The sequence below is a fragment of the Colletotrichum lupini genome, chromosome 8 (assembly GCF_023278565.1).
Source record: "Colletotrichum lupini chromosome 8, complete sequence".
Taxonomy (NCBI): Eukaryota; Fungi; Ascomycota; class Sordariomycetes; order Glomerellales; family Glomerellaceae; genus Colletotrichum; species Colletotrichum lupini.
Genome location: NC_064681.1, coordinates 1,654,096 through 1,668,937, shown reverse-complemented (window position 1 = coordinate 1,668,937; position 14,842 = coordinate 1,654,096). Strand labels below are relative to the sequence as shown.

Genomic DNA, 14,842 nt, shown 5'->3' with positions numbered 1-14,842 from the left:
CGACGGGGTGGAGGTGTTTGGACGACGCCGATGAAGGATCAACAAGGTGAGGGTGCAGCTTGCAGCTGGAGTGATGCTGTAGGAGACCCGAGAGAGATCCTCCGAGATAAGTGTGAGAAGGCCAAGGGTTGATGAATATATGGCCAAGTTTCTGTGCGATGTGAAGCTCCGGAAGAAAACAGGATGGAAGAAAGGAGGAAGATAGTGTCCGTAGCAGGAAAATAAGTTCTTGTAAACAGGTTGATGTAACTGGAAGTGGCCTCGGCTCCTTTCAGGTGTGCGAACGGACTGCTGTTAGACGGGCACGACGGGATGGCGGGACGTGGATGGGCTGGTTGTGCTTGGAACCCTTTCCCATTGTGGGGTTGGGTTGACCCCTTCCCCGCAGCGAGTCAGAGGAACGGGAGTCTGGAAGGCACTCACGGCACTGTGGCAGGCAATCTGGGAGATGTACTCTTCATCGTTGTACATGACAACATAAAGCCAGCTTGAGTTAATATTACGGTCAGCAGGTGACTAGACACAATGCGTGTGCTTTTATGTAAGCCAGTAAGTGTCGGAATGTGCGAGTTGTAATTATAAGAAAGTGATGTGCTTCGTACGGAGTGACGGATAGCTGCGGCAGCAACCACTGCCGTGTCTCCCTAGGTAAGGTACACGCAGGTAGGTACTCCATCCGCCAGCCACTTCAACCTGTGGGGGGACGTCGTTCTGGAGCACCATCCTTAGGTAAGCCGCCCCGCCGGCAAACGGGGCCGATGTTCTTCCTGGTTCCAGAGCCAACTCCCGCCTCCGCTGCGCGCTGAGTGGCCAGGCACGGGCGGCAACGTCAGTGCTCATTGATTTTTTTGGTGATGTCGTTTACTTTCTAGTCTCCCCCCCGACTGTCTCCATAATAGCTAGAAAGCCTACTCAACTCACCTACACTTTGTATTTGTAAGGCGTCAGGAGGCGATGCGCATCGCGATTTAGGACTCGGAGTCCTTTTCACCACCCTTCTGCACAAATACACACACCTACAACCCTTCCAATTGCATTCACCATCTCTTTTGTTTTGCCAATCATTCAACCGATACAGCGGCACATCCTAATTCGCCCTCGGCCCTGTATTACCCGATCACCACGTGCCGCGACCGGAGCTTCTTCCAAGTCGACTGGCAAGCCCTCCCCCAAGTGCCGCCAACATGGTGATGCGATCGAGCTTCCCCAGGCGCCTGGCCCTCGGACGCTCGGCAAACTACCTCAGAAACCCCTACGCGGCCTCGAGTAGCAGGTTACCCGCAGCGAGTACTCCGAGGTGCTCCGCATCCACCTTCGACCGCCTTCTCCTCACCACCCGCCCGTCCCAGCGAGCCGTCGCCCCGTTTTCAACGTCAACACGATGGCTAAAGGAGGAAGATAACAGTTTCTTTGACCGTGCCGTCGAGCCCCTGTCCGAGGAGGAACAAAAGGCGAATCTGAAGCATCAGCGCGAGCTCGAGGAGAAGGAGTTGGCCGAGGCCAAGAGCTCTAACTCCGAGTCATCCCCCAAGGGCGAGGGCTCGGGAGCTGCACAAGATGGCAAGGCCGGTAGCGCGGCCGGTGGCTCATCAGCGGGATCCGGCGGTAGCGGAGGCGACGACAAGGGCGACGGCAGCGGCAGACGCGGACGCAGAGCCTCTGACAAGAGCCTGCAGAAGCCCGTTGTGCCCGATGTCTACCCCCAAGTTCTGGCTATTCCGATTGCGAAGCGGCCACTGTTCCCCGGCTTTTACAAGGCAATTACCATTAAGGACCCGAACGTCGCCGCGGCCATCACTGAGATGATTAAGAGAGGCCAGCCGTACGTCGGTGCCTTCTTGTTCAAGGACGAAAACCAAGACGAGGACGTTATCCGCAATGTCGATGACGTCTACGATACCGGTGTCTTTGCGCAGATCACGAGTGCTTTCCCCATGCATGGGGAGCAGGGTGCCCTGACTGCTATCCTCTACCCTCACCGCCGTATCCGCCTTTCGAGCTTGCTGCCGCCGGGAACGGAGGACAAGAAGCCGAGCGAAGCCAGGGTGGAGCCGGTGCCCGAGCCGATACCCTCGAAGCCCACCGATGAGGAGGCTCAACAAGAGAAGAAGGGCGATGTCGTTGCCAGCTTCGAGGAGAGTGCTGTGGCCCCCAAGGCCGACCAGGCGGCGGAGAAGTACGAGCCCACGGCGTTCCTTAAGAGATACCCCGTCAGTCTCGTCAACGTGGAGAACTTGACCGAGGAGCCGTACGACCCCAAGAGCGCTGTTATCCGTGCCGTGACCAACGAGATCGTCAATGTGTTCAAGGAAGTCGCCACGATGAATAGCCTTTTCCGTGACCAGATCTCGACGTTCTCCATGAGCCAGTCCACAGGCAACGTAACGTCCGAGCCGGCCAAGCTGGCAGATTTCGCCGCCGCCGTGTCTTCTGGCGAGCAGGGCGAGCTGCAAGAGGTCCTGTCGAGTCTCAACGTGGAGGAGAGAATGCAAAAGGCGCTGATCGTTTTGAAGAAGGAGCTCATGAACGCGCAGCTCCAGTCAAAGATCACCAAGGACGTTGAGAGTAAGATTACTAAGCGTCAGCGGGAGTACTGGTTGATGGAGCAGATGAAGGGCATCCGTCGCGAACTGGGACTCGAGTCTGACGGCAAGGACAAGCTGGTTGAGAAGTTCAAGGAGAAGGCCAACAATCTGGCCATGCCCGAGGCTGTGCGCAAGGTGTTCGATGACGAGATCAATAAGCTTGCCCACCTCGAGCCCGCAGCGTCCGAGTTCAATGTCACGCGAAACTACCTGGACTGGCTTACGCAGATCCCCTGGGGCCAGCGCAGCGCGGAGAACTTTGGCATTCAAAACGCCATGACGGTCTTAGATGAGGATCATTACGGGCTCAAGGATGTCAAGGATCGTATCTTGGAATTCATTGCTGTAGGCAAGCTCCGTGGAACGGTCGAGGGCAAGATCATCTGCTTCGTCGGTCCTCCCGGTGTCGGAAAGACGTCCATCGGCAAGTCCATTGCCCGCGCCCTGAACCGCCAGTACTACCGATTCAGCGTCGGTGGTCTGACGGACGTGGCTGAAATCAAGGGTCACCGCAGAACCTACGTCGGTGCCCTTCCCGGCCGCATCATCCAGGCGCTCAAGAAGTGTCAGACCGAGAACCCCCTGATTCTCATTGACGAGATCGACAAGATTGGCCGTGGCTACCAAGGCGACCCCTCATCGGCTCTGCTTGAGCTTCTCGACCCGGAGCAGAACAGCTCCTTCCTGGACCACTATATGGACGTCCCCGTCGACCTGTCTAAGGTGCTCTTTGTCTGCACCGCCAACATGACGGACACCATCCCGCGACCCCTCCTCGATCGCATGGAGCTCATCCAGCTGTCGGGCTACGTCGCCGACGAGAAGAAGGCCATCGCTGATAAGTACCTCGCCCCGGCCGCCCGTGAAGCCGCAGGCCTGGCCAACGCCGACGTCACGCTCAGCGAGGAGGCTATCGAGGAGCTCATCAAGTCGTACGCCCGCGAGTCCGGCGTCCGCAACCTCAAGAAGCAGATTGAAAAGGTCTACCGGAAATCCGCCCTCAAGATCGTTCAGGACCTCGGCGAGGAGGTGCTCCCCGAGAAGGAGGCCCTGACCGAGGACGGCAAGGAGGCACTCGAGGCGTCGGAGAAGAAGGCCGAGGAGGCGCGCGAGACGGGCGAGCAGCCGGCCGAGACGCCGACCGCCGAGAAGCCCCGCGTCGCCCTCAACGTCCCCGACACGGTGCACGTTACCATTGGCAAGGAGAACCTCGTCGACTACGTCGGCCCTCCCGTCTTCACCTCGGACCGCCTCTACGAGGTCAACCCCGCCGGCGTGGCCATGGGTCTCGCGTGGACCCAAATGGGCGGCGCCGCCATGTACATCGAGTCCATCCTCCAGGCGCCCCTGCGGCCGAGCAGCCGCCCCGGGCTCGAGATCACGGGTAACCTCAAGAACGTCATGAAGGAGTCGACGACGATTGCCTACTCGTTTGCAAAGTCCCTCATGGTCAGGGACTTCCCTGACAACCACTTCTTCGACAAGGCCAGGCTGCACCTGCACGTCCCCGACGGTGCCGTCTCCAAGGATGGCCCCTCGGCCGGTATCACCATGGCCACCTCGCTCCTCTCCCTCGCCCTCGATACCCCCGTCAACCCCACCGTCGCCATGACGGGTGAGCTCACGCTTACCGGCAAGGTCCTCCGCATCGGCGGGCTGCGCGAGAAGACGGTCGCCGCGCGCCGCGCCGGCTGCAAGATGATCATCTTCCCCAAGGACTGCATGTCCGACTGGCTCGAGCTCCCAGAGGTACGTCCCATCACTCACAACAACTACTACCACGTACCATTGGACTGTACAAGATCAATGCTGACACATTACTACAGAACATCAAGGAGGGCATCGAGGGCAAGCCCGTGGCATGGTACTCTGACGTCTTTGACCTCATCTTCCCGGAGCTCGACCGCGAGGCCGCCAACAAGTGCAAGACGTGCGAGTGGAAAAAGGACCAGGACGACAAGAAGAAGAAGGACAAGAAGAAGAAGAAGAGGGACGACTCTGACGATGAGGACGACGACTAGATGCATCACCACCACCACCAACCACTGCCCCCTCCTCCCTGGGAGGGTGAAGAGCAAAGAAAGAAAAATCTACAAACAGATTTCACGACATTGTTCACCAGCGATAGATGGTTTCCAAATCCATTGACACATCCAGTCCCCCCCCTCCCGACTGGGATGATCCGTCGTAACCCGCGCCTCAATCCCCAAATCCTCAACGCCCTGTGGGGGCTACAGACGCGTTGAAAAGAAGGATTCTGGCAAGGTAAAGATTGCCAATCGGCAGACGAGGGCGGATGACAGACCGGGTGGACTGTCTATTGAGAAAGGAAAAGCCAAAGCCGGACGATTAGACGAACTCGCATAAAAATGTCACGGCAAATCAACATCATCAACAACCACACACACAAATACACACAACTCCCTCCTCTCGATGCTGCATCTCTACTCTAGATGGTTCTTTTTTCTATTTTAATTGTTTGGCTGGTTGCCGTTTTCAGGCGGTGTCGTCTGAAGAAACAACCGGACTCGGCTTTGTAAGACTAGGGTTGCAGCGACACCCAATTGCATAGGATGGTTAGATTGCACAGCAGTCAGTCTCGCGCATAGGTAGTGGCGGCTGTGTGAAGGAATAGCAGGGCGCGCGATGCTTGCATAGGGTACGGTAGCTAGCTTTCGGGACAGGCCAGAGTAAGCGAATTCTTGTATATTACCAATACCTGTTGTGAGCCGTCCGTCGCAAGGCACTCGGCGAACAGCCACATAACGAAGCTTGTTTCCTCCCCAAAGGGTACGTTGCGGCATGAGTTACAGTTCGTTAGTGCCAGCATTGCCCCTTCGATTGGTTTTCCGATGAGCGGGGGGTGTGGTGACCTCCCGCTGATGCCGTTCGAGGCGAGCAGCAACGTGTGGAGCGGTAGCCAAGGGAGGAGAGGACCAGCTTACCGGAAACGCTGTCGCTTGCAGATGCGGCCGACCTGGCCACCGTGTATGTAGTATGTACGTCAACGGCCGCAGCGATGGTGCTGGTGAGACGGCGGTGCCGCGCATTTCGGTTGCCAATCGCGATAGGCCGTTGTAGCCTCGGGGGTATCGAACGGTGGAGCGTACGTCTCCGTGCTGCCGGAGTGCAGGTCACAAATCTTCGCGTTTGTGATATATGATGAAGGTTACAGTACGATATAGAACCGAGTCATGGTGACATGTTCTGTGTGCCTGATTGTGGCCCAATCTGTAGCAGCTAGAGGCTCCGACGACGTCGACATCGAATGCCGTCCAGATTGGTGACAACGATTCTAGCTCCCTTTTAGCATTTCGATTTGACACCGAGGTGGGGTGGGTTCTTCTGGGTTGCTCAGGGTCTGACCCGGTGTGCCACGCCCATCCGTCCACGCGGGATGGGTGGGGTTCGCGGGAAGACATCCAGACTGGCTGGGATGTGTGAGTGCCAAAAGGGCAAACAACACGACCCTTGTATTGCGTACTGCCCTTTCTTCTCGCCACCGATCATCGATCATTCATCTCTAAAGCCGGCTTCTCAGTGCACCGGACACGGGAGATCTCCAGGTCGGTTGAGATGCGGCGCTTGACGAGGCATGGCTATGCCTGCTCCTGGCGCTTGGAGTAGCGAACAGGATGGCGGGCGAGGTTGCAACGACCAGAGCGTCAGCATCCGGGCTTCTAGGAGCTCCTGGGTAGTTACCCAAAGATAGCATATCGCAGGCATGCGTCCGTACAGTTGAACACCTTGATGTCAGCGTGCGCTTGACAAGAAATACAAGCCGTCCCGTAGGACACTTTGCCAGCCTGTCAACAACAAGACAGCCTCATCATTTGGGCTGCGTCGATGCCTAAATGCACGTAGCGTGTGAAAGACGCACCCCTGACCTGGCCGCTGATGTTAGCCAACAGACAGTGCAGATACCCGAGGCCATCCGATACTTTTATTGTTATGGTCTCCGTAAGCTCCCTTCAGACGCATCAACGGTCCCGAGATAGGCCGCCGTAGTTGATTTGTCTTCCTCAGGTTTGAAATCTTGATGAGATGGTGGTCCTGCAACCGACTTCTACAGGGTCATGCTGAATGACGCCGGGACAGTCCGCTCGTTCGTCCATCTTTGCATGCGTCGCATTGCTATGCTGCGGTTCCATCGTCTGTGGTAGTCTCACTTCATGTCGTGCCACATTGCAAGTAGTAGAGGTAGTGTCAGGCAGTGGAGGTTGAAAGCATGTCCAGCATCGTTGATTGGTAATGTGCTGGCCTCCAGACAACGAATGAACATGCTGGGTCGTGCAGCAGACGGCTTTGACGCAGAGGAGAGACGAGCACGTGGGTAAGTCGTCCTTATTTCTCAATGCTTCGAGGGGTATGGTCCGACGACGCAGTTCGACGCAATAAAACGGAGAAGATGCATCAATTGCGAGATTGCGCAATGATGAAATCTTTGGCGCAGGTCGGTAGGCGAAGAGCTTCACATTGAGCTGACGTCCCTTGGACATAGCGGGTCAAAAAAGCTCCGTGTGACCCATTGACTTTCAATAGATGTAGCGTATAGAAGCCTTGCTCTGGTAATAGTTTTCGGATCCGGCCTGTTGCCGTCTTGGAGTTGAGCAATCTTTGCCTTGCACGGCCGAGACTTGAGTCTGGTAATCACCAGGTTGTTGAGCCGGAAGCGACGAGTGCAGAGAAGCGAAATCGGCCAGACACCCCTGATCAGATCTGTAGCAAGATAGACAGTCCTTGAGCGATTGACTCATCAATTTACCAAGGTAAGGAAGCATCTCGGGGGTCCATTATGACATGCCCTCCTTGGCCCTGGCCTTAGCGGCAGCGATCCTATCGAAAGTGCTGGGCGTATCTGATCTTGATCTGGTGACAGTGGCCGTACCCATGAATGCCAAAGTATTCCCCTATATCAAGTTGTGGGTCGAACATGGAAAGCAAAGGGCGGTCAATGGACGGATGATTGAATGTGAGGCCAATTGATTGAGGGATCTGGAAAACTGCAGTCCCTAGTGACGATGTGGATGTTTGCAGGTTTGAATGAAAGGGCTTGATGCGAGCCCAACGAACCCAACGCCCACAGAATAACAAGTCGGGACCCAATCGCCAGAGGAGGGCTGGATTCGGAGGTCATCGTACATGAAACGAGATGCGCTAAGAGGAGCGGCATGGGGAAGAGTTCGTGAAGGAGGGCGGCCTCGGGCTGCAGCTGAGTTGTCGTTCTGGGTCCCGCGGTCCCGGTCTCAGCTCGCCTCGACGCTGGCTGTGGATGAGATGATTTTGGGGGTATGTACAGAAGAAAGGGATGAAGTGACGATGATGGAAGAAGGATGGACAGCAAAATGTTGTGCTCCCTGCCTTGGCGAGAGGCCAGGGACTATGGAAGGTTCACGACGCACCTGAACCAACACCACTTGGAAGGCATGGAGATCCATCCTGAACCGGCACGTTCTCCAACGGCAGAGAAAGCCCCCCTTAACTTCTAAGCCCCTGAAGTAAGTCTCGTCAGCTCCAAATCAACGGCGTTTAACGCCCAAGTGGAAATATCGGGACAGCCAGCGCATCAGAGTAGGGAAAGTCCCACCCGCCTCTTCCAGAAATGGCCAAGCTTCCCCGCCAGGCGTGCCCTCCCGCCTTAGTAGCGCAACCGTCCATCTCGAGTCTGGGAAGGTACCTACTTACCAACTAAGGTACCTACCTACCTGTCCTTCCTCAAGGTAAGTCACCGGACGTATCTTTCCTTCCATCTAAGCATCACATTCCAGAAACTTTGAGGAAAGACCCAACTACCATATCTCAGACGAGAAAAAGGGGCAAGAATAATGGTGGTAAGCATCCATCGTTCGATTCGCAATGCTCATCTTTGCAGTTGAGAAAGGTACCGCCTTGAGGTAAGGTAACTGGGAAAGTGAGGTACGAAATACCTTACGAGCGTGCATTGTTGGTGGGTTGTCACTCAGTTACAATATCAAGCGCCTTAGCGTCCGCTCATAGGCACTTTCCCGTCAGCCATTGACATTTTAGAGTCTTCACTGTCACTGGCCACGTCTTTTTCTTCTCCCCATGAATTCCCTTCTCTCAATGTGCCCTCCTAGTGACCTCGTTCCTTCAAGGGGCACATACCTTATTCGTACCGTACGTACATACTTTCGAGTACTTGATGGTATCTAAAGAGCGCCACTAGAACTCCCGCTCCTTCACCCGGTATTTCTATTGGCACGGGAGCTTGACGAGGCCTCACCCGGTGCCCAGCCTCCCAGCCCCTCGTTAAAGTCGCAGCAAACCAGAAACACGACCTGGTGGGGACCCAATATTGCCCTCGCAGCGGTCCTGCTCACTTTCACGCGCTTCTCCTGCATGCGCTTGCACTACTCTGGATATGGTACATTACAGCTCCTCTTTGCAGATTCGACTTCGTACCTTGCACAGTACCGTCCCGTAAAAGAGAGAGAGAGAAAAAGGAAAACCGCAAAAGACGCAACCGCTGAACGACCCCACGACCTTCATTGTGTCCACGGCAACCGTCAACGGTGCCCCTCCCCCTCTTCCTCTTCTCGGAAGCCCCCGGTCATCTTCTTGCCGCCCGATTTCCATACAATTCATCCAAAGTCCAACGTTCGCCTCATCTCACCAAGCCTACGTGCTCGCCAACCACCACCACCACCACCAACACTGCCGCCGCCCAGCAGCTCACGACGCACGTCCGGTCAACGCGATCCCAGCCATACATATCCACACCCCGACTTCGACGGCATACGTCCACCCATCCAACATCCTCGTCAATCAATACATATTTCTCCCGTTCGCCTATCTGTCCCTACGCCTACGTCGTCCTCCGTCATCCTACCCTTTCTGACGCTACTTGCCTATTTGTACATCCTTTATCATCCCAGCCGCAGAGCGATCAAACGCAGCTCTCCTCCCGCAGGCTACGCTGCCACCCCGCCTTGGCCTACACGAATCACATCGCTCGCCAAAGTCATCACCTTCATCGCTGAGGAAATAAGACGAAGCAAAGCACATGCAGACGTGCGGACGTGAGACGACGTATTGCCGCCCTCATCTGTACAGCTGCCATCCAAAGTAAGCCCATCCGAGCTTATTCTGTGCTTCGGACTCGCCAAAAACTCTCTTTCGAACAGCCCCGGACGAAAGAAAACGTGCGCCGCATCTAGCTTCTGCCTACGGACACACGCACACCAAGTAATTAGGTATCGACAGCCTCTTGACTTGGGGGTTTAAGATTCTTCCAAAAGCCCGTCGAGTATCGGTCAATCCCTCGGCCCCCGCCACCGTCATTCTCGTCTGAACATGGTCATCTTCGCCCTTGCTTCTCTGCACGTTTCCATCCTATCTCGTCACAGCGTCTGATGTCCCATCTTGCCTACGGTTGCCTGCATCTACTCCGTCACGCTCGAACTGCAATTTCAACGTCCACAAAAGACGCCCGCCGTCATTCTTGTCTCGCGTTCCCCGCGCCCATACACATCCCAGCCGCTGCCAGCCCAATTTAGCTCCGACCTGGCACCAAGCCCGGTCAAAACCAGGCTTGAGGTTGACCGTCTTTCGCTTCAAGGCTCATCCTTGTCACCCGCCTGGTTCGCTCCCGGACCAGGTTTGCGGGACTATCCATAATTAACACCTCGTCCCCAGAACCACACCGCTTAGAGCCTCACCTCACACCGTCAGCGTCCTGATCGGCTCACCTTGACGACCTCCAAAGTCCAATCGCGTTGGCAAGCTGTACATCTCCCTCAACTTATCATGGCGCAGCCAAACATGTCTTCTGCGGAACCGCCGCCTTCATCGGGTCATCAGTCCACCAGCTTTCTTCGTAAACTCTTCGGACGAAACAATGCGGCCCCGGCATCCGTCGGCCCGCTCCAAACCAAGGAGCCCGAGCCCGAACCCGAGGTTGACCCCGACTCCGATGACCAGCAAAGTACTGGCCTGGTGCGTCGAGTCTCGAGAAAAGTCGTGCCCGGACTTCCTCGCGTGCAGACCTTCAAACGCCAACAGTCGGAGCGCAGGAACAACCTCGCACCAGTTGAACCCTCTCCGGCAGAGAGGCGTGCTCTATCAGTGGACAGGCGCGTGCAATCGTCACGTACGGCGTCACAGACTCAGTCCTTTCCCCGAGCTAGCGCACCGGACTTTTTCGAAAATGCGTACGAGGTCCAGTCTGCCCCATCTGCCCCCGTCAGCCCTGTCGAGGAAAAGGCCGAAGTCAGTCTTGGTCAGATGGTATCCCAAAGTGCAGCAGAACCCATGACAGACGAATCTCATGCGCATGAGGTTCAATCTAATTCGGACGCCCACTCAGTAACGACATCTCAATCTCACTACGAGGCTATGATTCACGATGAGCTCGAAAATGTTTGGATTCTCAACCTCAGCATGCACTTCCGGGATAAGTCCAAGAGAGAGAAGTTTTTCGTCACATACCGAGAAACTCCAACCCACTGGCGTAGAGTAACCATATCTCTTGACTATCGCAATGCCCCGGATAACTCTCTCGAGATGGACCTGCTCCACACCAAGTCTCAACGTGACAAAAGTTCCAAGATCTACGAAGCCATCAGAGATAGTCTGCAGGACATACAATTTTACCCATCAGTCACCAACCTGAAACTCCAAACCACGGAAGGCCGCCTTCATGTACACGTGGTTGAAGATGTCAATGTGAGTTGATGTGCTCTGAGGGAAATCGGTCAGTGCTAATATCCAACAGGAAATCATTCAGTACCCTACCTTCCGCCAAGTCCAGCACTTGGGATGTCGCAGGATCAGAGAAAAGGACATTGTCTTCGACTCTCACATGTCCGGCTTTGTCTACAAGGTGTCTGTAGGAGGAGAGGTACTCATCAAGAAAGAGATCCCAGGCCCCGACACCATAGACGAGTTCCTCTACGAGATCAACGCCCTGAACCGGCTCCGGTATTCAAGGAACATTATCCGGTTCTATGGTGTCGTGGTTGATGATGAAGATGAGCACGTCAAGGGACTGCTCATTAGCTACGCCGTTCATGGTGCGCTTATTGATGTTATTTATGATAACAAGCAGGACTCAGAATTAGGTCTGCCCTGGCCGATTCGTGAGAAGTGGGCACGCCAAATTGTACAGGGCTTGGCGGATATTCACGAATCTGGCTTTGTGCAGGGCGATTTCACTCTCTCAAACATAGTCATTGATGATGACGATGATGCCAAAATTATTGACATTAACAGAAGGGGCTGCCCAGTGGGCTGGGAGCCTCCTGAAGCAACGCCTCTTATCGAAAGTAACCAGCGCATTTCCATGTACATTGGCGTCAAATCCGACCTTTATCAACTGGGTATGGTCTTGTGGGCATTGGCAGCACAGGATGATGAGCCCGAGGCCCAAGGACGACCGTTACAGCTCGGAGACGAATACGTTGTTCCAGATTGGTATCGGCAAATTGTAGACATTTGCCTGAGCGAAGATCCGCGCCTTCGGTTGCAAGCCTCGTCTCTCATGTCCCTCTTTCCAGAACCCGCGGATGGAGACGACATGGCACCCCCGTCAATCTCGGTAGACGACGGCTATACCATGCAGGAATACTTCGTGGATGGCAACCATGGCTACGCCAGGGTCAAGACCGTTCAGCCAGCTCACGACTGGTCGTATGTAAACTTGGGCCAACCCTATGTTGACGAACCGACGAGGGGCTTCTCACAGGACCCGTACTACTACACCAGAGGCCGCTCTCCCCCAAGCCCACTGCCAAGTCATTATGGGCCTTGCGACTCGCCTAACATGGGACGTAATGTCTCCAGCTGGGCTGAAGCTAGAAATATTGCACCATCGTACAGCGATATTGGGGCAGACGAGGTCTACGATCAAAAGAGCGCAACACCGACAACAAGCAAGGACTCCGTCGTTACGCCCGAGCCGTTGGAAGAGACAAGCAAGTCAGTCCGACAAAAGCTGGAAGCATTGCAGTGGACTCCCCTATCCAGTGATCTCGCCGCCCTCGATCGGGCCGAACTCGACCATACGCCAGGACAAGATGGCAAGAGACTCATTGGAGAAGGCTTAGTCGACACGTTGCGGAGTCACAAGCTAGAGGCAACTGCTACCGTCGATCCCATTGAGACAAGACCTGCGATGGCCAGTCCTATGACGGTCAAGGATATCGAAACAGAGGGGAAAGATGTAGAGGAAGAGGTGAACGTGAGAGAATCTGAAGGAACGCAAGAGAGTTCCCCAAACGGAAAAGGAACAGTAGGGCAATCAGCGCCCGGACAAACGGGGGAAACAGAACCCGAAGAACTGAACAGAAACGGGCAACATGTTGTCACGATAGCGGACTCGACAGAAAAGGGGCCAGCTGTGGACGACCTGAAAGTCGCCGAAGTTGAGTTCGAAACCAATGCCGCTCAAACGGCCGGACCAGGGCTCAAGTCTACAAAGCAAGAGGCGGCAGCGGCGGAGTCACCTACTACTACTCAAATACCCACGACAGACAACCCCACGGAAGCTCAAGGGGCAGATACACCAGAACTCAAAGGGGTTGGCGCGGCACATATCAACACTGATGAGCAGACGATGCGAGAGAAGACATCCCTTGATGATGACTTCGCAACGGCGACAACAGCAACGACGACAGATGCCCGGAGATGATATGATGTAAGACTAGCAGCGGGGGAAACTGAAGGCGATTTTGCATAGGCGCAGGTTGTTTGTCGAGGCATCGGGAGGCGCCACTTCTTCTTTTCCTTTGCTTGATGATGGTACTGCCGGCATACGAATCAAGTTGGTGGTCACAATATTTGATTTTTTTGCGGCATAGCCTTGGTGTAAAGGTCCGGGAAACACTGTACGTGAAATAGAAGACGACTTTTGGTCAGCCTCGATCCTTACCAAGACTCGGAACGTGAACCGACTTGCATTGTGGGATATTGTGAAATCGAAAAATCGTGGGATCGAAAGCAGAGCTCTGGCTGTGCATACCAAAGTTGGGCGAGAAATAAGGCCGCGTGTGCGTAAACGACTTTGCAGCTCAAGCGAGTGGTTTGTCCAAAGTGAGAAACTCGATGATTAGATGGATCGCCCTTCCATCAGCCATATACAAGCAAGCGGCCGGTGATTTCTTTCCGTTCGAGAGGTGGTGGCCGTTGACTACGGTGTAGATCCAGAGTCAGTGTAAGTCATGTACGTGGGATGTGTAGGTACTCCACGAAGCCAGAGGCCTTTTGCGGTGGATTCGCCACTGCTTTGGCAGTCTTTTCAAGCAAAAACTGCCTAGATGCTAATATACGTCTGAGAAAAGTAGCGAGTTCTGGATTTCGAAAAGACCAGGGCGGTGTGTGTAGGTATGCTGATCCCCTTTTCCCGAGTTTTCTGAAGTGTCGATAAAGGTAGGTGGGTGACAAGGGCGTCAAAGCTGGGCAAGCAAGCAAGCAAGCTCAAAAAGGGAGCTTGGAGCTTGAGTCGCCTCACACAACTCAGGTGCGGCTAAGAATATTAAGGTACGGATAGAGAGCTCTGGGCAGCAGCAGCTGCGAAGAAGGATGGGACGAAAGTGAAGGAGTGCCGGAAGTGCATCTCTCTTGCTCTGGTGGTGACGGGGATTGGCAAGGCGGATCGGGTGTGGCGTTGGCCAAGTGCGAGGGGGTGCGCCCCGCCAGATCGGGTTAGCATAGAAACATTCCAGAATAGGTCAGCCCAACTAGCTGAAGATTTGGAAGACAAGGCCCTGGAGTCCCCTTTTGCGATTGTACTGCGTACACTGCAAATGACCATCGCCGACCTTGAATGTTCAAGTGTACGTATGATTGTGAGAAAACACGTGACCCTTGCCACCGCTGTAAAGGGAGCATCGAGAATGCGCATGGCAAAAAGATGGTTCGCCAGATAGCCACGGGCAGACAACCTCGGGACGATAGCGAGGCAAAGACAACTTTCATCCCTGTTGTGTCCTGCAGCACTGCAGCACTGGGGCGGAGGATTGCGGGGCAGGGTCCTGTTTCTGTTGGGGATGGGCCGGGATGCCGGAGTGGGATGCGCGGATGTCGTCTTTCTCTTTAACGAGATCACCGGGGAACGCGAAATCAAGGGCCGGACTGGGTGTGTCGCGAAACTATGGACCTGGGACCTGGAGTTGCCGAGGATGCTTTTGGCACACCGAAATCGAACTGGCTCGTGGGTGTCATCGGGTGTTCTCTCGCCGCTGACCGAGAATGTTCGAGAGAGTGACCGTGAAGGAAAGTGGGTGAGAGGCAGTTGGCGT

The 14,842-nt window shown here is 55.0% G+C and overlaps 3 protein-coding genes across 3 annotated transcripts; 2 read left to right on the top strand and 1 right to left on the bottom strand.

Annotated features, from left to right (window-relative positions):
* Window positions 1–1,184: 1,184 nt before the first annotated feature.
* Window positions 1,185–4,606, top strand: CLUP02_14967 (ATP-dependent protease La; the record flags this gene model as incomplete). The annotated part of the gene is made up of 2 exons (XM_049293891.1): window positions 1,185–4,334; window positions 4,412–4,606. The coding sequence occupies 2 exons, from the start codon at window positions 1,185–1,187 to the stop codon at window positions 4,604–4,606; spliced, it is 3,345 nt and encodes a 1,114-aa protein (XP_049151037.1).
* A 786-nt stretch (window positions 4,607–5,392) lies between these two features.
* On the bottom strand, window positions 5,393–8,023 carry CLUP02_14966 (uncharacterized protein; the record flags this gene model as incomplete). The annotated part of the gene is made up of 11 exons (XM_049293890.1): window positions 5,393–5,704; window positions 5,759–6,012; window positions 6,132–6,391; window positions 6,466–6,472; window positions 6,527–6,651; window positions 6,755–6,868; window positions 7,061–7,324; window positions 7,386–7,448; window positions 7,519–7,597; window positions 7,659–7,791; window positions 7,847–8,023. 11 exons carry the CDS (start codon window positions 8,021–8,023, stop codon window positions 5,393–5,395), a joined length of 1,788 nt encoding a protein of 595 aa, XP_049151036.1.
* A 164-nt stretch (window positions 8,024–8,187) lies between these two features.
* Window positions 8,188–13,233, top strand: CLUP02_14965 (protein kinase domain-containing protein; the record flags this gene model as incomplete). The annotated part of the gene is made up of 8 exons (XM_049293889.1): window positions 8,188–8,248; window positions 8,306–8,416; window positions 8,773–9,625; window positions 9,677–9,748; window positions 9,832–10,020; window positions 10,083–10,203; window positions 10,278–11,270; window positions 11,320–13,233. 8 exons carry the CDS (start codon window positions 8,188–8,190, stop codon window positions 13,231–13,233), a joined length of 4,314 nt encoding a protein of 1,437 aa, XP_049151035.1.
* Between the last annotated feature and the right edge of the window lie 1,609 nt (window positions 13,234–14,842).